The sequence below is a fragment of the Eutrigla gurnardus genome (genome assembly GCF_963514095.1).
Source record: "Eutrigla gurnardus genome assembly, chromosome: 6".
Classification (NCBI taxonomy): domain Eukaryota; kingdom Metazoa; phylum Chordata; class Actinopteri; order Perciformes; family Triglidae; genus Eutrigla; species Eutrigla gurnardus.
In genome coordinates this window covers 15,003,298-15,029,445 of record NC_139920.1, presented here as the reverse complement: position 1 = coordinate 15,029,445, position 26,148 = coordinate 15,003,298, and the positions used below count along the sequence as shown (strand labels likewise).

At 41.9% G+C, this 26,148-nt stretch overlaps 1 protein-coding gene across 2 annotated transcripts in view; it reads left to right on the top strand.

The window, feature by feature from the left end:
- kank4 (KN motif and ankyrin repeat domains 4) overlaps positions 1-26,148 on the top strand; it is a 65,550-nt gene that overhangs the window by 20,670 nt on the left and 18,732 nt on the right. For both annotated transcript variants that reach the window (XM_084011029.1, XM_084011028.1), the window contains exon 2: positions 25,796-25,876. In XM_084011029.1, the coding sequence (XP_083867155.1) occupies positions 25,858-25,876 (19 nt within the window). In that variant the 5' untranslated portion in view covers positions 25,796-25,857. The remainder of the gene's footprint in view (positions 1-25,795; positions 25,877-26,148) is intronic.

Here is a 26,148-nt window from a genome sequence, read left to right as displayed (position 1 = left end):
TCGTCCGACCCAGTGCCTGTGTCCTTGTCTGACTGTGGCTTTCTTCAGGAGAGTCTTACAAAACGCACTTGAGTGGTCTCTTTTTATACTAAGTTGGAGTCACATCGGCTGAATATGGAAGCCAAAGTGACTTCAACTAAATTCTGCCTCCACGCAAACTGATTGCAAAACGGAAAACCTCCACTTTCTCTTGTTTGATGTCGCCGACAGATGTCCCGGCTGATTACACTCCAAATTTGTCTAAATATTTTTTGTCTCCAAACAACCGACAAAATGAAAGTCTAAATCCAGGCTACACAACATCCCCTCGGGAAGCCATGAGGAACATTAAAGGGCCCCCTCACTGTCTGTCAGTGTTGCAGGATTCCCTCTTGGGTTCCAGCAGCCGCGAGGCAGCGTTGCAAACATGTAAAAGGTGAAATCTCAATACAGTTTAGTTGCAATTCAAGCAGAACCATGGTTGTCTTACTCCTTAATAAGCTCACAAAGCACTGTGGAGAAGCAGAAGCATGAATTATTTTGGGTAAGCTATAAATTAGGTTGAAGTTGAAGTTCTTACTATACACCTTTCTTCCCTCACTGTGTGTGTAGGTGAACAGGTATGCAGCAAGTTTAACTCACACTCAGCAAAGGTTGAAGACATGGGTTTGACATGTTAAGTGGACAACAAATACAATGATAGTCAATGCAAATCAGAAAAAAATATGAAATACACTATAAAGTACAGCAACATGGGAACTGGATTCCCAAAAGTAGACTATTATCCATGAGTGAGCAAAGTGTTTTCAGTTAAATATTAATATTAAGTCCCCAAAGGGAGTACATAGTTAATTTAGTAATCACATAGATCAATAAAAGTGCTAATACATTGTTATAAAATACTTCATCACATGTCCTGAATTTAAAATGTTACAGAAGTAACAAAATGTACCTAAACTATCAAAAGTAAAAGTCCTCATTAGGCAGTATGTCTCCTTTCAAAGTGTTATATTATTATAGAATCTTATTCTATTGTGCATTTATTTTTAAATGTACAACATCTAGTAGAAAACAATGGAAATGTGCAAGTAAAGTAAAAGTATCTCAAAAGGCAGGCTGCTGCTGAACATCAGTTGGGTTATTTGAAATGTGCCATTGCATACCATTGCAAGGTACTGATTCCTGATCGTCATAGCGACGTCGACCATGTCCTCCAGCATCAATCTTGATAGAATTCTGACTCGCATCACTTTTAACTGACAAAGACATGTCTGCTATGTAAAATCCTCCATGCGACAGAGTACTCCCATGGGTATCTACCGGGTGCTTATGCATGTGTTGGTCACATGACCACTGCGGTGACTAATTAAGCAGCTGCAGGACTCCCACCATCACAGGAAATCATGTATACCCTCTGTCCTCTGAGATTATAGATTTATGTGGCTGCACTTGTGTTTGAACGGGTGAGAGGGAGAGAGAAAGGGAGAAGGAAAGTGACCTTGGCAACCCTTCTTTTACCTCCATCTCAGTCCTCCTTGAATGAAAGAGATAGGAGGTGGGAAGGAGAGGAGTGGGCGACGGATTTCATTTGATATCACTCCCCTGCTCAGGGAATACAACCCCTTCTTTCTCTCTCAGTCCGGATATCTGTGTGTCTTTCTCTTCGGTTTACAGCAGAATAAAAGCTGCCCTTGGAATTAATGATTTGGCTCTTCGTCTCCATTAACATGGAATTTACACATGATCTGCTCAGGGATCATGGGTGGATTTTATAGGGCCGTCTGACCTCTATGAGACCTGAAATTAGAATCAAGCTAAGATTAGCGTAATAAATTCTGATCTATAAACGTATACAAACCCCAATGACTTGGTTAGCCTGTTAAGAGCTGCTTTGTCCTTGTGCTGTCTCCTCGTTAACACACAATGAAGAGCAGAAACAGTTCAAGGAGACTTCCAAACTTCTTAGATTCCTATACCATTAAGTTGGACTGAACTTCTACCAGCTGCGTCATTCACTGGTGTTAAGAAAGCACTGATCAATATGTCTCTCCTCTTCTTATAGCGGTGGCTGGGAGATAAATTGGCTCAGAGCTGAGCCAGCCAGAACATAAATAAATTGGGCCTCTCAACTGCACTACGTACTTGTAATGCTGTACCATGGAATGAGTCACAATCAACCAAATGCCTATACAATAAATATCATATTATAGAGATTGAGTGAGTGCTGTTAATGGTTTAAGTGGAAACACCCCGGCAAAAAAAAGTCTTGCAGACTAGTGGAAAGAAAACATCCATAATACACATTTAGGTGTTTATTTTATGACACTTTGCCTATTTGTGTCCGTTCATTTCTCCTATTTCACCAAAAGCTGACATGAGTTTAATTAACCTCATATGCAACAACATTTCAGAAAGCCTGTAACACAAAACATTATTGTATTAATGAGGAGTCATGATAAAAAAAAAATAAGAGATCAGAGAGAGGCACTGAGGGAGGCACTCCAGACAGAGAGAAGGCGATATTATTAGACCGCAGTGTAAGAGAGTTGACGGAGCTTGCAAGCCGTGGATCAGAAGAAATATATATATATATATATATTGCTGGTATTTTGCAGTTTTGTCCCTTTCGTCATTCATGCGTTTTATTCCCAACAAGTAATTAGCTCTACAAGCAGCACCTGTGCCTCTGAGTGTGACCCATTTAAAGGCCCTGCAGACTTACACAGGTGTTTTCATTTATTCTGGCTGATTAGACCTCTGCTCAGGTTGACGCGGGGAAGCGGAAGGCTGCTATGTGAGTTCATGAAAACCTGTTGTTTAACTAAAAGGGATAAAGACGCAGTGGCTGGGAATGGGATTCAATAAAAGAAAATCAATATAATATGGGGGGGGGGGGGGGCTATACAACACCTTATAGTTAGTTAATTATATGTTAATTATAAGCATTTTAAAGGAAGAGGTCATGATTGGTGGGGATTTAAATTAAACACAACTTTTTTTTGTAATTGTCAGGGAACATGTTTACACATTATTATGGAGACCGGATTAAGAAAAAGGGTGTATTCTAAAAATAAAATAACCAATCAGTATTCAAGTGATTTATCGTTACGAGTCCACCCACTCACAGTTGTTAGGCGATGGTATTTAGCTTTTACGCTGGTTTGCGATCTGCCAATAAAAACAAAGAAGAAACAGAAGGAGTGGCCCGGATTTCGCTCTCCATTAATTTTTGTTTGACAGATCTTGTTGCTTGTTATTTTGTTCTAATAACTACATTACAGATTAATGTGACTGCTGTTGAGAGTGCAAAGACCGCCACAGAGACTAATGATGGTAAAGATGCTAAATAATTTACTATTCATATAACGCTGTTCCCGTCTGCTTTTACGCAACGGGAGTACATTTCGCTCAGCACAATTTGGTCCGACGGCACTGTGATGAAAAATGATGAAGGCGAGATTTACCCTGCTTAACGGGTGCAGTAAAACTAACAGTTGGGAGAAAATTCCAGTCACATACTGTCTGAACACACCCATGCAATCCTGAGACGAGATCTAATGAGCCAAAACAAGTGGGTGCACCATGGCTGCGTTTAAAATCAGTTAAAGGAATTAATTAACTACCAGCAGGATGTGAGAATTGTATTTTTCTACAAAAATACCACAAATCTGTGGACTAATAAGTGTAATTTGTTTATTTTCATTAAAACCCTTATATTTAAAGTTGAATTATTTGTCCGACATGGCACTGGCGCCACATGTCATGATTGGTAGGGAAGAGAAAGCTGACATGATTTCATGCAGTTCTCTCCGCTGTTCAAGTTACTGTCGTCAGAGTTTTACATATTCCTCATGAAATTGTCCGCAGCATCGCTGGAGACCTTGTGATGTCCCTTCTGGAGTTTTTATTGAACTAAAAAGTGGAGGCACATTGGTATTAAATCTGTCGCTCACAAAGGAACAGCTTTGGATTGCCGTTAAGTCGCCTTTTTGAAACTCTGGTTTGATAGTTTCAATCTCTACTTTTTGATAACCTCATCAATCATCTTGAATGGAATCTCGTCTCTGTCCTTGTAATATGTAAATCTTTCTGGCGTTGCCGCAGTGTTTAATAGTTGTTTTCCCAGGCTTTCACTAACAATTGCCCCGTAGGCTGTCTTGAACAATGAGGGAGTGAAGCTTTATCTGTAGTCCATCCATCTTCACCTTTTGTCCAACACAGTCGATATGACAGAAAGTGTGATTGAATGCACCTCCTTTTTTTTACAATAAATTACATGTGTGTATATGTCACACATGTTTATTCTCCCCACACGTCTAAAAGCTGCCAATTGAAAATACATATTCCACATCAGAAAGTACAAGGTGCGACTAATGCAGCTACAACCCTCTGACCAACGCTTTCTTCATCTCATTTGAGCCACATGCAGAAGTGATGGAGTATGCCACAGTGGCAACCGACTGGAAAATCAATTTTCCCCCGAGAAAATGTTTCTCTCCCATACATTATCGTATTTCACGCTACGGACTGACACACACTGAGATGTTTTATTTTCAGATTTTCGATTTCGCTCGCGGCGAAGCGGAAACAGGTGATGATTAAAAAACGTGGGAGTTGGTTAACAAGGTGAGGAAAAATGGTACTTCAAAGCCACAGTCGGGGTGTAGCGAGCTGGGAAAGAGGTTTTTCTTTCCTGCTCATTAGGAAAGGGAGAGCGAGAAGGGGAGTTGTACTTGTTTACACTAACGATTCACACAAGGATAAGGTTTTTACCTGGATGTTAAATTAAAAATAAATGGTGGTTGGAAATCTGTTTACATTTTCAAAAACTATGTTCTAACAAATATCTCTACTCTTTCTTCTCCCATTTCGTCTAAATTTACCTCGTAGATCTCGATATCAAGCAAAACAAACCAGCATTAGATCAATACTGCTTGCAGACAAAATATCAGATTTAGAGAGCCTACGACAAACGGTTCATGGGTTGGGCCATGGTTCATGAATCCTGAGCCACACCCCCTTTTAGCCAAATGGCATGAACACAAACACACAAATTCTCACCCACACACTTGACCTCGATGCCAAATTTCAGCCTTCTGGAAAGCAAAAACTATTTTGGACGGTCCTAGAGACACTTGTGGAGGATTTTCTATTTAATTGACTACAGCTGGTCACCATATCCAATTTCTGACTGAATTTTCTACAGCTCTGATTGACTGGCCATTAGTTATAATTATTCTAACAATGAAGACCAAGGGGCTTCTTGCAAATAAAGTAATACAAACCTATGGTGTTGTTAAATTATCCCTGTTTCTATGAATCTTAATGAGCATATCATTAAATTAAAATGGCTAAATCAAATATGTATGGACCCAGCAGCTCCTCCCAGCACACAACTCGATATGCTGGTATGCTTTTTTTATTCTACTGCAATGACTCAACTTCCCCACAGCAATAATTTCCATCTATTATAAATACATATAGAATGACATATATATCCTGGCATTTAAACATGTCATACTGTAAGAACAAAACACGTAAAATAGTATATAAACGGCATTACGCTGGCTACGACACATTTGTAATGTCCTCAACCCAACCGGATGTACACATCAAGCACGCTTGGGAAACACAGCCTGGCGTGTTCGTGGCTACACATGAGCCATTGTCTCAGAGCTGTGAAATATTTGCTTTGGCATCAAGAAAACAGGGAGTTGCTGGTTTTCCACATAAACATGCAGAGGTTATTTTAACATGGTCTCTACTTTCTTCTGTGTCGGTGCATCTTTAAGAAGGCAAAGAAAAGCCTCTGGTCTGTTCTCTGGTAGGAGTTATTTATTCCCGGCTCACCTCGTGGTTACTGCAGAGATAGAAAGCTTCTATTAGACGGTGAGAGACAGAATGGGGTGAGTTGAATGGGGGTTTAGCGACACAGAAGCAGATCCACCCCATAAGACATTGTTTTTGATAGATTTGGGGTCAATGAGATTTGGGGATTCAGCTACAGTGAAAAAGGGGGATGGGGAGGTTGAAATGATGCCCCCATTGTTCATCTAAGCATGCCCCAGATCCTCAACATCTGTGAGTGTGAGTGTGTGTGTGTGCACACACTGCATGCTCTCAGGCATGCAGTAAATATGGCTTACTTTTGCTATTTGTGTGTCTCACTGTTTGTGTTTGCATTTCTGACTGTATCCACCCACTCTGCCAGCTCAGAGACAGGCAGATGGATGCGCAGCAGTCGCAGCATCTCCCCAGTATCTCTGGGGTAAGCAAACTACACTGCTGTCAGTATGACAATCAAGCAGCTACATTCTTGCAGCAGGGCTTTGAGAGGACGGGGCTGGACCCAGTGAAAATGCTTACGCAAGCGAGATCAAAAGCACTTAAAAAAAAAAAAACTTTGGTTAATTAAAACCATTGCAGGGACGTGATCAGAAGACAAAAAAAGTGCCGGGAAGCAAAGCTTCCTCCTCGCATTAAAAATCTCTCTTCAAATAATGTAGAAAATACAAAATGTACCATGCCGACACCCCAGCTAATGATTTATCTCGGCTGGCAGCGAGAGGGGAAAATGAAAAGCCCCGTTTGTCGAGTCCAAGCTGTGTGCTACAGGCATGTCCAATAATCAACACCCCCTCATCAGCGCCTTGTCTGCCTGTCATTTCGCTTTCCAGTCCCTCTTGAGTTCGAGGTTTTTCATCGCCTCTCCTCACTTCGATTCGTTCCACTTCTCTTCCAGCTCTCCGAGTTCCCATTTCATCTGACGGATGTACCTCCATCCTCGTCTACTTACAGTTCACATCGTTGTTGTTGTCCAAACAGTGAGTTTGACTATGAATTATATTAAGATGCAGCTGCTAGGGATTACCTGTGATTTATTGACCCTGCAGTACTTCTTTTTTCTTTTTGCCAAGTTAATAACCAATGATAGCCTTCTCCATTTTGGACTCTCTAGCTCTCCATTCCTCTCCAAGAGGTCCGCCCATTGAATTCCCTCTAATATTCCTGGATTCCTCATTTGCCTTTTTTCTTTTTGTCCTTCCTAATCGCCCCTACCTCCCTCTCACACTCTTTATCCTCCACTTTCTTCCTTCTGATGCTTCACCCTCATCCAAATCTCCATACATAAACAGCCAACATCTATGCACCCCAGGGACTCCTTCCTCATGCCTGTCCAATGTCCCGCTGCCGCTCTTTGTGCAATCCTTCCGCCTGCAGCGCTCTGCTGTATTTAGTGTGTTTCCAGTGTGGTGACACAGATAGGGGGGGAAAAAAAGAGAAGAAAAGCTCAGAAAGAAATGCAGGTGCAGAGAGGAGGAGGTGGAAGAAATGAAACAGTGCAGCCCCGACTCTCATCTTTGTAGCCGCGGGCAGCTGTTGCTCTACAATGCCAATAAACAAACCTCTCCCCTTTGGTTGCACTTCTTCCCCCAGATTAGTTTGACACCCCGGCTTTTCAAAGATAGGGAACCATGGAGAGTGTCGGGAAAGATAAGAGAGCGGTGCGACGTGCGAAAAAGGGCTGTGAGCCCTAACTTGAACTCTTGATTTCACGAGCACACGGTGGAAGCTCAGCCAGCTCAGTCACGAGCACAGCTTCCTTCTACAACTCCTTTTTGTTTTCTCACACTTTTCCCCTCATCTTTCCCGAAAACGTCTCCTCTCCTCTTGGTTATAAAAACACTGAGTAGGAGTAAAACGTTCTTTTTTTGTTTGCCTCTAACTGGATCCAGACCAGCCAAATTCTTTCAAAAGACAGTTTATTTACCCAAAGAAATGATTTCCGTTGTTATCAGCAATTATGCAAATCCCCTAAGCCATTCCTAACATGTGGCCCCGGTTTTTAAAAATTCACATCATTTAGTTTGAATTATAGATATTTGTGTACATGCTATCTTGCGGTTTTTCCCGTTTTAACTCAAAGGGAAACATTACACTCACACAAAGGACTCCCTTGGGGCAGATAAAGATGGCGCTGCTTTGTGTGAGCAATACTCACTGGAGTCGGAGTGAGATGAGTACATGATGTTTACCTTTAAACCTCTTTATACCATCGAGGCTACCAGCTGATTTCTGAGGCCTTTTTCTGGGCAATCGTAGCATTTTGTTGTCCTATCTGTCAAATCTTTCCACCTGTAAAACCTTCTTACTCTCACAGCATGACATTTAACGTCTTAAGCACCAACACACCTCTGACCCACAATGCATCGCTCCCCCTCCCCCTTTTCACTTATGTAAGGAGAGATCCCGGGGAATTGTTAAGACAAGGTCGCGACCCCGTGTAGCTTCCTGTCCGATTTAACAAATCGCCCGTGCTGCGAGAGCGCCAGTGTTTGCCACTCGTGCAGCGCGGCACAGAGTGAGCTCAGGTGTGCCAGGAGACAGTTAACAGGACAAACGGGAACATGAATAATCTTTACCCCCTCATTTGGGTTTAATCCAGCAGCTTTGTGTTTGCTTTAGGTCGTCGACTAAAAGAAATCCTTTGCAGACCGCTGATTTTGTCGACTAATCAATTAGTTGATTTAAACCACGTTTATCCACACACTAAAACACACTAAAGCTCCACTTGCGTTGACCAGAGATGTGCCAATTAGTATCTTGGAAATAAGTCAGTCAGCATGAAAAAGCAGTTAAAAAATGACTATTAGACGAGAGAAAGCTTAGTCGACAAAGACCGAAACAACCATAGTCTATTGAAAGGTTGTAGCTCTCGTTTGTTGCCCTTTTCTAGAATTTCTAGAATGTTATTCTCCTATTTTTATCCAATGATACAGATAACGTCATCTACAACATTTAAATACAACATACTGTTGGTAGCAAGTAAAATGGTACATCCCTTTAACCATGCCTATAGGGCTGCAGCTATCGATTCTTTTTGTAATCGATTAATTTAGCACTTTATCGATCGATTAATCGAGGAATCGGATAAAAAAAAATTGCGTTTTTAAACAACCAAAACAAATAATGCATAATGAAAATGATGTGGCTGTAAAATGATCAAGCATTTCTAAAAAAAATAAACAGAGGTATTCATTCCAACTCCAAAATTTGGCTCCAAAACTAAGCCCATTTATTAAGTGCCAGTGAGAATTTAACAACAATACAGTTAAATCAACTTGGATAAAACATGGATAACATTTAATTTACGTTTTGTTTTGCCAGCAATGGCCCTTTCCTCTCCCTGCCCTAAATATGTGTGTATATAGTGTTCTTCTTCTGTGCCATTTATGTATTTAGCTTTCTCTATCACTACAGTAACTGTTTGACCGTTCTTTTCTCTGCTTTGAACTCCTCCGTCCGTTTGGGCAAACACAACGGGTGCAGTCGAATAGTCTTTTTTGCTTAGGAAGGTTCCTAACTGAAGAAGTGACCCGGAAGTAAACAAGTGGCCGCCATGATAAGAGCTGTTCGAATTCTCTAAATGCATAGGAAAGGAGCTCCAATGCTTCCTTTCAGAGCTCCTTTAGCATAGGATGCAACGGAGCTTCCTATGCGATAGGAAAGGAGATTACGCCGACCCACAATTCTTTGCGAGAGCAACATTTAAAGTGCCGCACACCTCGGCCGTTCATGAAAACAAACGATAGGTGCATTTACATATTTAACAATGACTTTCATGCAGACATATAGTAATTGGAATAGTGATGATAAATGTGTGGACAGTGATAATAATTTAATGTTTTTTTTTTATTTATTTCAATCATGTTACAAATGTTTGACAAAAACGAAACTAAAACCACAAATGAAAACTATAAAACAACGGTCAAACAGAAAGGAGGAGCTGCTGGACCTGAAGCCGGTCAGTGAACCAGCTGTTGATAAAACCAACATGTGGAGAAGTGGACGATGCGCTTTTTGTAGTCCATTATTGTAGTTTCTCCAGCGCAGACGCACGTCAATCGCCGGTGCCGATCATCAGCTGCCAATCATCAGCGGCCGCGTTATAATGACGTAGCTTAGTGAAAGTCCGGTCGGATTCTCTGAGCACCGCGGTCGACTATTCCTAAATCCTTTTGAGTTCTCCTATCGCCTTTCCTTAACCCCGTGACGTTTTCCCCAGAGGTCAAGGAATAGGAGATAGGAATAGGAGTTAGGACCTTATTTTTTGACTATTCGACTGCACCCAACAACTCACAGCCAAGCGTAAATCAGGCTTTCCGATTGGCTGTAAAAGCTGCTACGGGAGCCAATAGGAGTGTCCGAGACATAAACGTAACTCTATACGTCACTCGCAAGATGGCGGATGAGAAGTGATCGATATACATAAACAAAACGGAGAAATGCGCCACGGAGACGAGGAGACATCTAGTCACATATTTTACAACTTTACGCATTCGTTTTGTTGTCAGAAATAAATCGCTCACATGGGCAAGCAGGATACCGTTGTTTAGCCCCGATACTCTCTGTCGTTTACGGACATTCTGAGGCTGACTTTCCGCCATCGCGCCAACTAAATTCAGAATGAATGGCCGTGTATGACGCGCTGGTGTGCTTCCTGAACAACGGTCCGTGTGGAACAATCGGATCCCTGCACATAGGCGCGTCATAGGAATTTAACGAGGCTTCGAGGCAGATGTTTTGCCTCGAGGAATTTTCATAATCGAGTTAATCGAGTAACTCGATGAATCGTTGCAGCCCTACATGCCTATTATTTGGAGCCTTTCAGGCAACACATAACTCGAACAAAAACTTTGGATAGTGGTGCAGTATGTGTGTGCGTGGTGATACAGTCTACAGCAGGACTGTGTTGATCTCCACTACAGGGCCATTGCTTCATAGTTTTGCCTGCACCAATGCATTTGTTTGCATGCATAGCTTCCGACTCTCCTGTTCTGGACTGCTGGGTGAGACACACTGGCTGTCTACTTTGGTCGTCGTTTAGGCTTCGGTGCCTTCAGGGTTGATTCATGGTCTGGCATAAACACAGCCACGTACTGTATGCCAACAACGAGAGGAATACCAGATATACTGTACTTCCACAAAGACCACAAGGCATCGATAAAATCACGGGCGCATAAACACTGTCTCTCTGCTTTGTTCCAGAGCCATGTCTAGCTGTGGTTTTCTTGGCTGTAGTGATTATTAGTGATATTAGAGCCCAGGCTGAAGTCTGTGTAGTCTCTCGCCCCCACAGGTCAGCAGAGTTCAGGCTTACAGGAAGAGGCTGTCTGTGGGAGAGAGCAGACCAAAGCCACAAATCGGGACGTGATTCACCCACGCATAATGATGAAACTTTCTCTCTTGTTTCGTTTTCCTCTATTTCGGTCATCCTGTGCATCCTGTTGTCTACGTTTCCATCCTTCCAAACCAGATTAGTAGACCTTAGAAAGACAGAGATCAGATACAAGTGGCACTGAGATCTGATTGATTGACACTGGGTGAAAAAATAAAAAAAACAATCTTATTTAGGAAGATGATAAGAAACGATGAAGTTCCACTCCTGTCCTCTGCTGGAAAGTGCTGTACGTGCTTGTGTTGGAGCAGCAGAGGCATTGTTTCACACCTGATGGAAACGTGCCAGCTCAAAAATTGCCCAGATCGAATTCCTGACGGCCGATGCACATCTCCATCTCCATCTAGTGCACTGAACCAACAAGAAATCTATTTTATTTGTTTGTTTTATGGTTTATTGACCCAAAAGAAAGTCATCAAAACCCACTCTAGCTATACTTCAAGACAAACCTGCACCACTTTAAAGTGACAAATCTTATGCAAACTATTCCAAGTTTCTAGTTGCTAGATTGCACCAACATTGTTGTTATGTACACTATTAACTGTAGTACAGATGCATTTTCCATCTGCTCCTCTCAAAACAAGCCACTCTGAGGCTGGTAGAATGATACATTAGCATGTTTAGTGGAATTTGTGGGTTATGAGCGACTCCTCGAGGTCTGAAATGACAAAACCAAGGCAATGTGACGTGAAATACAAAGGAAAGCATCTGGGAAAGTCAGAATGCAGAAGAAGCAAGAGAGACATACAGACAGAGGAATGTAGCCCAGACTAGAATGGTGTCTCACTGTCTTTATTGTTTCCACTCTTGCTGATTGCCTGTTGTCTGTCTGAGCTGCTTTACTTGTCTGTTTCACCTCCCTGTCAGCCTGCACGTTTCCGACTACACCTATTGTAGAGATGGAAAATGTATCTAAGTATGATGTATAATATTCCTGTGGTTTAGGGGGAAAGAGGGTGGCACACATTTCCTTTGCTTTTGTTACTCTATAAGGCTGTATGGATTTCAGTCAGCATTCTTTAGGTCTCTCTGTCGCTTTCTTATCTCTTTGTTTCTCATGCACGCACACACGTGTCACACACACACACACACACACACACACACACACACACACACACTGTAACACACACATCACTAACCACAGTTCAGGTCATTTCTACTTGAGCTGTGCAATGGGGTGTGTACTGTGGTCAGTTCATTGGGAGCCTGTTTCAACGTATAAACAGTCTTTTCCCTGCGGGGAGGCCTTATCAGCAACTGGCCTTCCTCAGGATGTCTGCCAGCCCTGGCCGAGCCACCACACACACACACACACACACACACACACACACACACACACACACACACACACACACACACACACACACACACTCAGTGGAAAATCCTGGTCATAGCTTAATTCACAGTTTTTTCCACTTTAAAACCATTCTAAGTAATGGATATTTGTTCTTGTGGCGGTATTTCTTAGGAGATAGGTTACACCCTGAAACGAGTGGACTTAGTCTGAGACTGATCACAACACTGTTTCATCTGCTATGACCTAATATGGATTGCAAAATGTCAAAAGTTGCACTACCTTCCACTCACTCAGTTTTGCTTCTCCCATTCCCACAGGCAATAAAACCCAACACCCACCTACACACACAGTGAAATAGAGGAGGTTTTTTTTGGGGGGGGGGGTCCCAGCTGATCCCCTTCTCTGTATGCATCTTCCTTGCAGGAATGAGAATATAGAGCCATGAAAACAAAGCAACACTTATGCAGCACACATTCTTTTGTCAGGGACGATGGCCAACGATACCATCAGTCGGTGGTGCGAGGTTCGTCTCGACTATATATGGTCCTGAGCTCAATTCCTTTTACTCCCAAGAAGAGATATTGATGCTGTGTGTATCCAAGCAATGACGTGTGGCTTCAATTATTTATTAAAGGAGTCATCACCAGGAAATCGCAATTTCTCTTGTTAAAACATGCATATCTGTGTTTGACCTCAGTTGAAACTTGCCTGAAAGGCTGGAGTTTGAAAGTGGCGCCGTTTTTTCGCTTCTGCTCTTTTTCCGAACAGGAATAGCACACAAGGGTGTGCATTCCTAAAGCACGAGATTTTGATTCTGCGCCTTCGGTGACGTCACCGTGGCGGCTACTTGCATAAGCCCACCCCTCTTTCACCACCCAACCCCGCCCCGTCCGCTACCTGAAATCGCCGAAGCGCCGCCATTATGTTTTGGAGTCTGCATGCAGGCAAGCCCCCCCGGCTCTGTCCTTCCTGCGGCGAATCAACGCGCGCCTCATTACATATTATACAATGCACATCCGGACCAGTCAAAACCTCGCGCGTAATCTCGCGTGATAAAATCGCGGTACGAAAAAGGGTCAGAACAAGCTCAATGTTTGATTAAAATTTATTTTTTTTTTTCTAATAAGTTTTACGAATTGATCCAAAGCGATCCAAGGGGGGCTGGATACGTATAAAACCAGGTGATGACTCCTTTAAAAGAAATGTCTACATATTGTAAATCATGAAAATAATCTCTGTTCAAATCATATAAAGTATGTTGCTTGATATTTAATTATATTAAAACTATGAAAAGAATGGCAAACCTTAACATCCATGAAGTAAAATGGGATTTCACTGAAATGTGATGTATCCCCATGCAAAACAAAGTGTTGTTGAATTCAGCAAATGGGAGCACAACTTTAAGCTATGACATCATAATAATTGTCCTGGCCTGCATGTCATTACACAGACAAAACAGAAGGTATCCATCCTAAAAGTATGAGTTGATTAAATCTCATACTGTTTTTTTGTGCTTATATATTACATGTATTTTGTCACACCAAACTTTGTTTTTTCTCCCAGAAGGCGTCAAGCTGTTGGACTTGATGCTGTTTGAGAACTGTGATTTTAGCCGATAAAAACAGTTTGGGGTGTTTTGCACTTGCACCCACTCACAGACATGCACACGCATACTGCAGGCTACATTTGCACGGATAATTATTTATTGCAAGACTTGGCATAAATCTCTGCCAGTATTTTGATACTGTAAAAAATAAAAATGATGTAAAAAGACACAGCAGACATTTAAAAATGATAAGCAGGGGGGTTCCTAACAGTATAATGAAACATAATTGGGATAAAATTTGACAATGCAAACTGATTTGTGGCGAGTTGAAGAAATATTAGGAGCAAACAAAAGTCAGGCTGATGGTGAGTGATGACAGCGCCTGGCTGTGGCCACTAATCATTAGTTATAATTACATTCTTCATATAACAAATAATTCACGTTGCAGAATGTTTCTCTCTTTCTTCAACTCCAAACATTTAAAAAACACTCTGCTCATGACTCCTAGTTATGCTGTCTGTTTAGAAGCTGTGGAGTCTAGCCATGAAGACATTTTTGGGTTTGCACACACGCCACCCAGACACATTCAAACACATACATTAGCCGAATCCTGGGGTGCCAGACTTTGCATAACGCTGCCTGTTGTTATTCTAACATTTTAACCGTGTGTTTTTGCAAACGCTGGAGCAGAGAGTCTGCTGATATGCAACACACTGTCTCATAAATCCCATGTAGGAATATTGTTCTCCTTCAGCCGTGTGGAGGAGAGATTTCTGAAGCCATTTTTCAGCCCACCAGGTCGTTGCCCGCCCTCTATCAAAGGTCTAAAGGTCACCTGGTCATGTGAATCCCTCCTATACGATTAACCCTGTATGACTGTGGGTGCTGCACCAACCCATTGGATTTCATACTCTCCCATCATCCCTCATCACAAGACAAAGAGAAACTGGATCTCTACTCAGAAACTCACTCCCAGCCATCGTCTGTTTCGGTGCATACTATTTTGACATTGCGTTTTCATTTCTTTAAATGCCAGAATAAGTGAAATGGACAGACAATAGTCTCATCTCGACACACCGAGAAAAGACGAGAGAAGAGGCTCTAGAAGTCCTAGGGGTCTGAGGTGGGATCTGATCCCTACTGACAGGAGACGGTTCATGTGATCGGCAAGAGGGAAGCTTAACCCTCTAGGCCGCAATACACCCTCTTTCAGTCTGCTGCTTTAGATGAAAGGACGTGAGCTGATTTTATTCAGCATGTTGGACACATAAGGAGGAGGGAGGAGTAAGCCACATGTGAACATTGTCTAAGTTGGTGTTTGACAAAGGTTCTCAACACACTGTCAGGAAAGTAAGTCTTCTTTGAGCAATTTTAAAATAATGAGCAAGAAGCATACTGAATAGTCCTTACAAACTACTGCTGAAGGTCCAACATAATAGTTCTATCCACATACAAAGCGTACGGCACAGTCCTGTCTGTGTGCCTTAGTGTATGTTTTCTATGTCAGGGTTCTGTTAGCTTCAGCAATCAGCAATACAATTTGACTCCACCACGCACTCACAGGCATCCTCAACTATGCTGCATCCCTTATTTGGTAATTACGAACAGCATCATCAAGTAAACAAAGCAATATATGACTCAATTAAAATGCAATTTGCAGTCGGGCTATCAGTAGTCTGAGTGTCAACTTGTCCCCCTCCAGACTGAATTAAAATGAACCCCTTGGCTGGAGAAAACATCCATTCAGGCACGTTATTTTTATTTTGAGGCCTGGCATTGCTACAGCTATGCTATATACCCACATGCATATTTCATGTGCTCAGTATAGCTCTGCACTCACACGGCACGTCAAGCCAAACTGTGGAGGCTACATTTTAAAGACGTCGCACGCTTGCTGTCGAGTTGTTTTAGGGTGGATGTTTGCTTTAAGAACGTGTTCATGACACTCCCTAAGAGGGGAATTAGCTTTGGTGGTCTGAGGGATCGGTGCAGAAGCGAGATAAGAGATAGGAACCATTAGCCTGGGCAGTTAGCCTATTTAAAGGCTGTTAATTATTTACCTCATTTACACTACAGAGACAGCTGGGCAAGCCAGGGTTTACTCATTAGACTGCTTCTGTTATTGAGAGGGACGGAGCTAACCAGAGCGATTACTCGTTAAATTTCACAGAGAGGATACCTCCGCGCGGCTAGTCTGATGCTTCTAAAGAGCCCTTTTGATCCTGTGTGGAGCTTGGCCTGGTCAAACCCGGCCTCATGTGGCCCTGTGGCAGCACAGTGGGGGTTGACTTTAAGTCCTCCAGTAATCATTAGACTGGTGCATGGTGGGAATTCACTGTAGGGAAGGCCTTGTGCCCGCAGGCTAAATCCACATTTACACGCAGATACCTCAGAAACACTGTGTTTGAATGCACTTGTGGTCATTTGCACAATTGCAAGGTTTACCAGCACTCATGGTTTAAGTAGCTGCACTATCTACTTCTAACAGAAACAAGGGCCAGCGGTTGCTGATTACTGCGTTTGTTTGTGTGTGTGTGTGTTCTCCACCGAGCCCATTTATCTTTTAGGGTGTTGTATTTTTCTGGGCCAGTTGGTTGCAGGCCGGCGAATCTATCATACTAAGAGAGCAGATAGCCTCTGCAGAGAGCTTCTCTTCCCTCCAACCCTCAGCGTCATCTCTGCCAACACCTCCACCCCTTTCCCACCCTTCCTCCCTCCTTTTTTCAGTGCTTTTTTCTCTCTCTGCTGAGGTTAAGAGAGACACAGGGTCAGTAGCACTCACAGAAACAGAAACAGGAAGGACAGGAGGTGAGTGGAGCTGCATGGCAGGTGAGAGGCAAACCACCACATTATAATTAACATGACTCCCATTTTATCTCTTTTACTTGTAACCTCTCATTTACTATGTGTTCTCCCTCATGGACACTTTGTTCTCTTCATTTGCCAGTTTTCATCCGCCTCAATTCCATTCTGTCTACGTCACATTCTTCATATTCTCTTCTTTGATCTGCTAAACCTCTCTCTTTCCTCACTCCCTCTTCCCCAGTCTATTGTTGCAGGATAGAACATAGGTCACATGCTCTTGCCCGGGTGTGACGTAGAGCGGGAAGAGTGAAAGAAACCGTGTGCATGTGTTTCTATCAATATGCAAGTGTATGTGCGAGAGGAGCGAGAGGTAGCGGGGTGTTTTTTTCTGTCGGCAGAATGTCAGCGCTCCTCACACACAATGCAGGAGGGATAAATGGACAGGCTGACAAAAAGGCAACACACTTGCGTGTGTGTACGGTTGAAAGCATGCAACACAGTGACATGAGTATTGAGCTACTCGTTGTGGCAATCGGCCAACTCTTATTTCTTCTTATATGTTGCATTTGACTGTGCATGTCCAATCTGCGTTCCCCTTTATATACGCGTGTTTTCCTGTGTGTGCAAGTGGAAGCCAAGCTTGAAAACTGTCCTCACGCTAAGATCAATAGGAGTGTGAATTCAGAAGTGTTGGTTTCTTCCCAGAGTGGTCCTGCCTGCTCTGCAGACTGTGCTGCACAGCCAATCGCCTGCCTGGCTTCACACTCTGCTGGTGTCAGGCAGGCTCTTCATCACCAGGGGGTGTGTGACTGTGAGGGGGGGGGGGACGTTGTGTGTCTAAATGTATGCTCAAGTGTGCTTCCGTGCACAAACGCCTTATTTCATGTTTGCCCGACTGTGTTAGGATTTTCTGATTGCATGTGAGTGTGTGCCTCTATTTGGGCTGCGTAAATAGAAAGTGATAATTAATGAGCAGGGGGATTATTTATAACCCACATTTCCGTAAGAGTGTGATAATACATCATCCCAAACTAACTTATGCTATATGTTGAATATTTTATACGTGTTTGTGTGTGTGCGAGTTGTTTTTTACCCGTCATAGTGAGTAGAAGGGGATGTAATGTGACATGGCAGCGCTGTAATTGATCTTACTCTGTGGCAACGTACAGCACACCTCTCCTTCCGTTCGTGTTCTCCCTCATTGCTGCCATCCCTGACTGTCTCTTCTGTCCCCCTCCTGTGTTTCTCACCCCCCCCCCCCATATACCCTTCTTTTCTCTTCAATCTCTCCATCTTTCTGCCATCCCGTTCTCTGCCCCCCATCTCCAACTGTCCCTGCTCGTTTTTATCTCGCCTCACCATCCTTTCTGACCCATTTCAACATCTGCTAACGTTGATTTAGGAATAGTCAGATAGCCCACATGCTAATTAGCTGTAGCGGTTACTTTGCCACCCTCATTAACTTCCGGAAGTAGCCGTAATGCTAAGGCAGCTCCGGCTTGAAGGGGTTGCCTGTGTGCTCCAATGAATAATAGATGGCGTGTCACTTCCCTTATTGCTAATGAAAGCAGGCAGCTGCTCCTTGTGCTGGAATATCACGAGGATGTGAGGAGAGCGGCCAGAGAAACAGGAAGATGCTTTCGTTCTGTGTATGGAGGGATTCCAGTGATAAACTGATAAGAAAACAGTTGCAGGGAGGGCCTGGTGTAAGGGTTATCTGTCCTTTGACAGATGGCATAGGCAGGACATGGGTGGTAAGGCTAAGGTCATGTTCACGCTAATGCAGATAAAGTTGAAATAACATCTGGTTTTGAACTCCATTCACACCGTTTTACACAATCAAAACCGCTATCCAATATTTAAAAATGTCTAGCACAGTGTTGATGGGGAAAGTCTTTCATCCCCTCCTGATCAATCTCTGTGTATTTAAAAATAGCCAATCACATAGTACATGTGTCATAGACTGAGTGTAAAAGGTGATTAATTTCCTCCTCGGGCCGGATATACAAATACAGTTCTGCTTATTCAACGTTGGGTGTGTGTATTTATGTTGACATGGAAACCAGGGGATCACTTTACCATCACATCACATGCTGCAAAGCGACATGCTAATATTTGGCAGCAGCAAAACCAAATCTGTATCAGAATCTTTATGGAGGTCCCCCTTCCACATGCATCCTGTTCCTTCTTTGTCATCTTTCTGATGGAAGAGGAATCCTTTGTCCCTTTGGTGTTTGATGTTTTTAAAACTAATTTCCTTACACAGACGCAAAGGAAACCCGCGACTGAACAATAGACTTTAAAGCCATCAATTAGAGCCTTTTAGGTGTTTTTTTTTTTATACAAGCATGAGTTTCTATTGTTTGCCCAGGGCTTCGGAAGAAAACGTCTATTCAGCAGTCAGAAACAGAACGTATCGTTTTATGTAAGCTAAAGTAAAGCAGTGATAACAGATTTTTTTTGTTGTTTTTTGTCTCTTTGGGTCTTTGCAAATAACTGCCAAGCAGCAAAGGACTGGACATGAAAAAGAAAATCTTATTCTTGCTCACATTAGTTTCACCATTGTACTATGAAGGCAACACATTGCAGTTATATTAAAATTTGTTTTGCACTCAAAAATATAGCATGTAGAGTTTCTACACAGAAAAGAAACTGTTTGACCTATAATAAAACAGTAGCCTGCTCACTGCAGCCCTGTGGGATGATTTAGACGCTGTTTAATGAAGCCCATAGACAGAAGTTCCCTCTCTCATTTACTCTCTGGGGTTGATAGCCAGATGTTGGGTAGCACAAAGGGAGCAATCTGGCCCCTTGTGAATACAGACCCTGTCATTCTCCATGAGACTAGATCATACTGGATTAAGACAGAAAATAAGAGGTCTGGATGATGAACTAGAATGGACCAGACAGAACTGGAGTGAAGTTGATTAACGGCTAATTGGCTCCGAAGATGTATTACAGAATAGAGCATTGTTGTAATGTACTTTACATAGGCAGAGATAATCTTAGACTGGAGTGGGATGGACCAGACTGTGCTCAAATAATAATAATAATAATAATAATAATAATAATTAGTCATAGGACTTGTATCGTGCCTTTTCGGGTACTCAAAGACACTTAAAATTAGACGCTGGATAAGTTCTTTGATTGATTAGTTACCACATAGCAGACACATACCGGTACTAAGCATTGAGATAAATGTATCTTATGTCTTCATGTTCTGGATGCCAACAACATCCTTCATTTGATCTGGTTCAGCAATCAAAAAGGTTTGGGTTCCCAGTTGTCTTGTCAGTAAATTGTCTCAGTTTGCTGCTCTGGAGCATTTCTGTGTTGTAATGTTTCATTATGCAACATTGTCATCCACACCTGCAACTCACTCGATCGAACTAATTGCGCTAGCTGCGCCCCTCAGTCACACTTACATCATCGGAAATTTCTGTCATGCACAGAACATTCAGAACATTCAGAAACCTCCTGAAAAAGGCTGCAGCTTTCGTAAAATCATGTCAAATCTATTTAAAGCAAGACATTGTGGCTAGCTTATGATGAATGCTCAAACGTTGTGTAACAGTAATGGAATACAGCAGTAATATAAGACAGCAATCATTCCAGAGTTTGCCAACATTAGCTACCACGTGCCATACACCGTAAACTCTATGTACAAGAAGTGGACATTGTCACCGTGATGTCACCAATTTGTTTGTGGACTTTCTGAAGCTTTTAGCCGTCACCATCTTGTTTTTATTGCAACAAGAAGTGACATGAGAGGGTGGAGCTAAATACAAACGAATGCTGACCTGAAAGGACACTGTGAAATGGTTAAAACTCTGAGATGAAAACATCTGGACAAAGCCGTGGTAGAGTCCTGTCAATCACAAGGTAGCCATGTCCTGAAGCATATCCTGCTTTATTGTCCATTTTACTATAAAAGGGACCATAAATCAGTTACAGAACATCATGCTGAACTGAAGAAGACTTGAGATTGAGTTTGAACCCCCCAAAGAATCATATTTGCAATGTTTACTGAGTTAATAAATCAAGTGGGTTTTTAGTTGTAGAAGTACTACTGTTATGCTATTTTTCCAAAGATGCATTTAACATTGCTTTAAAGGGATGAAAATAGCAAAGGTCTGTTCTCTGCTGCACTTTATGCCGTGTGTACACAGGTTGGGGTAATCCATGACATCAGACGTGCACATGCAGAGTGATGTATTTACTTATTCACCCATATTTCTCCCATTTAAATGCAGTCAGTCATAGCAAGTGACGCAAAAAGGCAAAAAATAAAAAAAAACATAAAAAAGTACCATAAAAGCCTTCACTTCACTGCAAAAGCAGAGGTCAGAACAGAACTCCTAATTCGAATGAGGTGAACGTTCACAAAGCTCCTGCAAACTTTCTCATGCAATGATTTTCTTCGATGAAAAGAGCAAGTCAAAGAAACTGCTCTCAAACCTGCTAGATTTTGTTTGTAATTCAATAACTTTAAATATAGAAATGTCCTAAAATAGCTTTAAATGTTAAAATTAGGTTACAGAGGGATATTTGACTGTGGCGCACCATGAGATACCATCTTTTCCTGCATGGTTTAAATTGCAGCCCTCTAAGATTGTGCTGCAGTAGGCACTTAACAGAAGTATTCTGTACTTTGTTTCTTTATCTGTTCCATGTCATGTGCCTGCACATGTGCTTTTGCTTGAATTTGTCTGTTTCAGGCTGAGAGTCTGCGTATGAAGCGGGACAATCCTGCCTTCATTCTCCAGGTGGTACATGGGTAAACAGAGATAGCTGCTCCTATGCCAGGGCTGTGATAAGGACGTGCGACCTGTGTTATTGTTGCTGCAGTGTTTCCCACAGGGCTTTTTTTTTTTTGTGAGGCTGGTGGACCTCAGACCCTCTCATGTGGTCTGGGGGCATGCTCTCATTGGAACAACATTTTATACATTTTTAAAGCTCAATGCATCAAACCTGTGCACTTTGAAAGCAAAATTAAGAATCTAGATCCATGAAAAACTTAGTCTCCTTCTAAATACTTCAATAATAACAACAACAACAACCAAAAAGCAGAGACAGTAAACGACAGAATGAGAGCTGAAACAGAACAGAAGAGCTGCTCTGTGTGTCTGAGATATGAGCGTGTACTGCTGCCACTCCCATCTCTGCCTCTTTTTCACTTTCTCATCACTCGCTTTCTCCGTCGCCCACCTCCTGTCCCCTCCTCGTGCTCTCCAATCGTATTTCCTGTTGGCCTGTCTTCTATCTCAACCTGCTCTGTGTCAGTGTATCAGACTAATTCAATCTCCAGTACACAGCCACTCCAACGTAATGACCCATGACATTCAATTAATGCTTCTCCCCCCGTTTCCTTGGTAGGATGGGTGAGCAGTAATCTTCTGTGTATGTGTGTTTGTCTGGTGTGAGGATCCCAGAGTGGGTGCAGTTAGTGTAACATTAATTTATTATCACATGCTATAAATGCAGAAATAGAAGATATTCCTCTCTTGGTTGTTGTGCTTTTTGACATTATATACAAAAGAGTTGAGTATTTCTTTGATTCTCTGTTCCAAAATCCCCTAAAACAACTAGAATACTTGTGTGGAGGTTTCCGTGCAGATTACATGAAAACCCCTGGCTGTCAGTATGAGCTTATTACTATACTGTCATTATTCCCGTCTTCCGGGCTTCACATTACCGACGTCATCGCCTCTCGACCAGCTGTCTCGCTTATTCAATTGGTGTTGAGTGATTGCTGCGTGTCCTTTAAGGGGTTATTATGTGCATGGTGAGGCTGCGACTTAACCAGACACACACACATAAACCCAATACTGTAGGCAATGTACACACATATGCATAACAACCTGACAAAGAGGGCGACTAAAGTGGTGCTGACACATACAAACACACACACATACAAACACACACACACACACACACATCTCTGGGGCTTCCTTTTGGTCTCATGTAGTCTGTAGCAGATATTGTCATGTTTGATTAGCATAGCCTTCATGAGCTTTTAGCTTATAGTCATTATGACTGTAATCCAATGTGGATCATTCATCATCAGGGCCTTCTGATATTTAATCACTAGCCCAACCATAATCCTAATAATAATACTGTGTTTAGGGATGGGGCAGAAACTTTCACAATAAGTTGATCGAGGTGAATTTACATCGAGATAACCGTGAATATCATCATCATAGATAAATGAAAATAGACCCTGATTTAAAAATAATCATCATGTAAGAAGACTTTCCCCAATTGTGCTATTCTATTATCATCTTTACTTATGCAAGGGGAGAAACATTGCTGATGACCTTATTCAAGGTTTGATTGTTTTCCACTAAAAAACATGTGGTAAAGTGATTCTGCATATTTCTATTATGCAATAGATGTCATGCTCCCTAACACTCTGCACACACATACTTATGCATTGCAGTGGCTGGGGCTGATATTTTGCATAATCATTTATTAAATTGGCTTATAATGTATTTATACCCTGCTGAAGCTCACCAAATAACGCACAATTCCTCTGTTCCTCTGAGGGCTTCAATTAGTCACAAACATTTTAATAGTTGCTTAAATTAAAAGAAACTTTTAAAGACTCCTCACTGCTGCACTCAGGGGAAGGCCAGGTAGACTCATAGCAGTGTGTTGTCAAGTCACTTAATGTTACTGACACTATTTTTCACAGCATCATCTTCACTTTTGCCCTCCTCATTTGTTTCCGTCATTCTGATTTACCAAAACTTCGATTCTTCATCTTTCTCCACATATTCTCCACCCTATTTCTGCTCTTTATTTTCTCCTCCCTCCTTTTTATTTAGCTCCCCCCTTTCTGTCACTTCTCCATTCTCTTCTACTTTATCTGTCCCCTCAGTTTCGGTAATGATCTAATTAAGGCGGGTTTTGTTGCCTGCCCCCTGTGTATAATTGCCAGTGGGGTCTGCCTGTACTTCGCTCAGCAATTACATGCAGCATTCTTCTGCACCCGGATCGGCTAATTAAGCCTTGAGGACAGCAAGCCGATCCGAGTCACATTAAGCATCAGGCGGAGTCAGGAATGCCAGTGCTCTCCTCACTCCTGGGACACGTAGTGGATTGAAGAATGGTTGCCATGGTAGCTATATCATGGTGTCAGATCCTGTGCAGAGGCTGTCAGTCAGTTCATCTGCGGGTCTCTCTCTCTATGTGTTCATCTGTAACAAAGACAACATTTCTGGTCCTGGTCACAAGCTCTTTTCATTATGAAGGCCCAATCTATGAAGACAGTACAGGTTCATGTTGAGGCCCCCGGGGGACTGGCTGTCATTTTGATTGATTGCTTTTCTAGTTTATGTAATGCTTGCCTTGCAATGTGTCACCACTCAGCACAACACAGAGCTTACCCTGTGGCCAAGACTATGCAACTACTCCAAACTTCTTTAACATGATCTAAATACAACAAACGTATTGCATTTTTACTATATGCATAGGCCTACATTTTCACAGCAGTTTACTACTTATCGATTTAAGTAGTCGCTCTGTCACATATAATAGAGTGTGGATGGCTTTGAGAAATACCAGCTGGTAAAGGGTCAGTTGAAAATTGGATTAGAAACTAGAACTGAACCGCTACAAAGAAAATGTCATCTGGTCTGTTAAGAATGCATTAGACAAACGTCTTGTAGAAAAATTTGAATGTTGAGATGGATGATCCCATTCTTTTGAGACATGAAGCGGAAATATCAATAGTAAAAGCTCCACTTTAGAGACAGTGGTTCCATATTCCCACCAGACTTGTATCCTCTTTGAGTGAAAATGGTTTTAAAATAGGAAAAGAAAGACAGAGGAAGCACCAATAAAGCAGGTAATCATGCACTGTTGCATTGGTTTAACCATTTGCTTTGCAGCATTGCATCAATGAACATATAACTTGTTATCCAGGGGCATTATAAAATACAGTGCATGAAAGCCTGGTGTAAAACTACTCCATCTGTAGTACCTATTACCTAATGCATACAGTAAACTGCATAGTACTATGCAAGGCCACCTACTAAAAATAGTGAAATTTTGAACTCCAGCCAGAGCTTCAGGCACTCGTGTGCCAGATATATTTCTCCAGTGAAACAAATTTGCATGGAAATTGCATGAATAATGTGTGCCTATTTGCAAAATAGCCTTAACGTGGAAATGTGTCTGTAAGGGCTCAAATGTTCATTTAATATGGGTTTGAGCTGTGCAGCTCACACAAATCTGGCTGAATTGCCTGGGTTTTATTGTTAGTATTGGATATTATAGGATGGATGATTTAAATAAGCCCTTAAAAGTTCTGACTCCCCTTGCTGAATTGTTTTCCATTTCACTAAGTTCTAGTCTTCAGTAAGCTCATTGTAAAAAAGAAAAAGTTTCTTGGCTTCTCCAAGTGGAACAAATTATACAAAGTGTACAAAGTGGCCCCAAATAGTACAGGTCCTTCAGTAAACATGTCCAGAGTTGTGTTTAAATGGCTTCAAAAGGTCTGGCTCATTAGGCAACTTAAAGTTAAAGGACATAGTGGTGCTGCCCTTTTGCTTATTGTGCTATTAATGTTTACTGTTATTTGAGTATAGCCCAGACTGCACATCAAATAACTGAGTGTAATAATATTATTATAATATCTTGTCTCAAAGAGGCAAATATTTGTTGTCTTGTTGTATGATTCTGTGGTATTGCATTTGATGTCCTGCATCAGTGAAAATATTCAGTGAGTCTCAGAGAAGAAGTCACTTCAGCAAAGGAAACCTTCAGGCTGTTTAAGGCTGCATATTTTCTGGAACCGTTTCAAACACTGTTTTCTTCTCTGATTTGTTTTTCATAATTTTGTCATTCTTTCGTAAAAAAAGTCTCCAATGATGGATAGTATTTCAGTTTCTCACACAACTATTTCTCTCTTTTCTGTGTTATCCAGGCAAACAGCTCAAACACCAAACTCTAGCAAACACAAGTCGATGACTGAGAACTTCGCCTCCCATGATGGACAAGAAAAGTGGTGAGTGTCACTAAGCCTGCATTTAAACAAACAATCCCCTTGCTTCTAATTTTTTGTGCCACAAATCTCAAATCAACTGTGTGTAAAATAACCGATCATGTAGAATCAAATTGTTCATTACACGATTCAATATCTGACCCAAAGTTTAACATTTAGTAGCCAAAAAGCAGTAAGGCGTTTATTTCCTTCAAGTGATATTCAGTTGACGTACCATGAGCAGCATATTGCATGCTGATTAGTTTGTTTTGGGGCAATCACTGCATGATAATTAC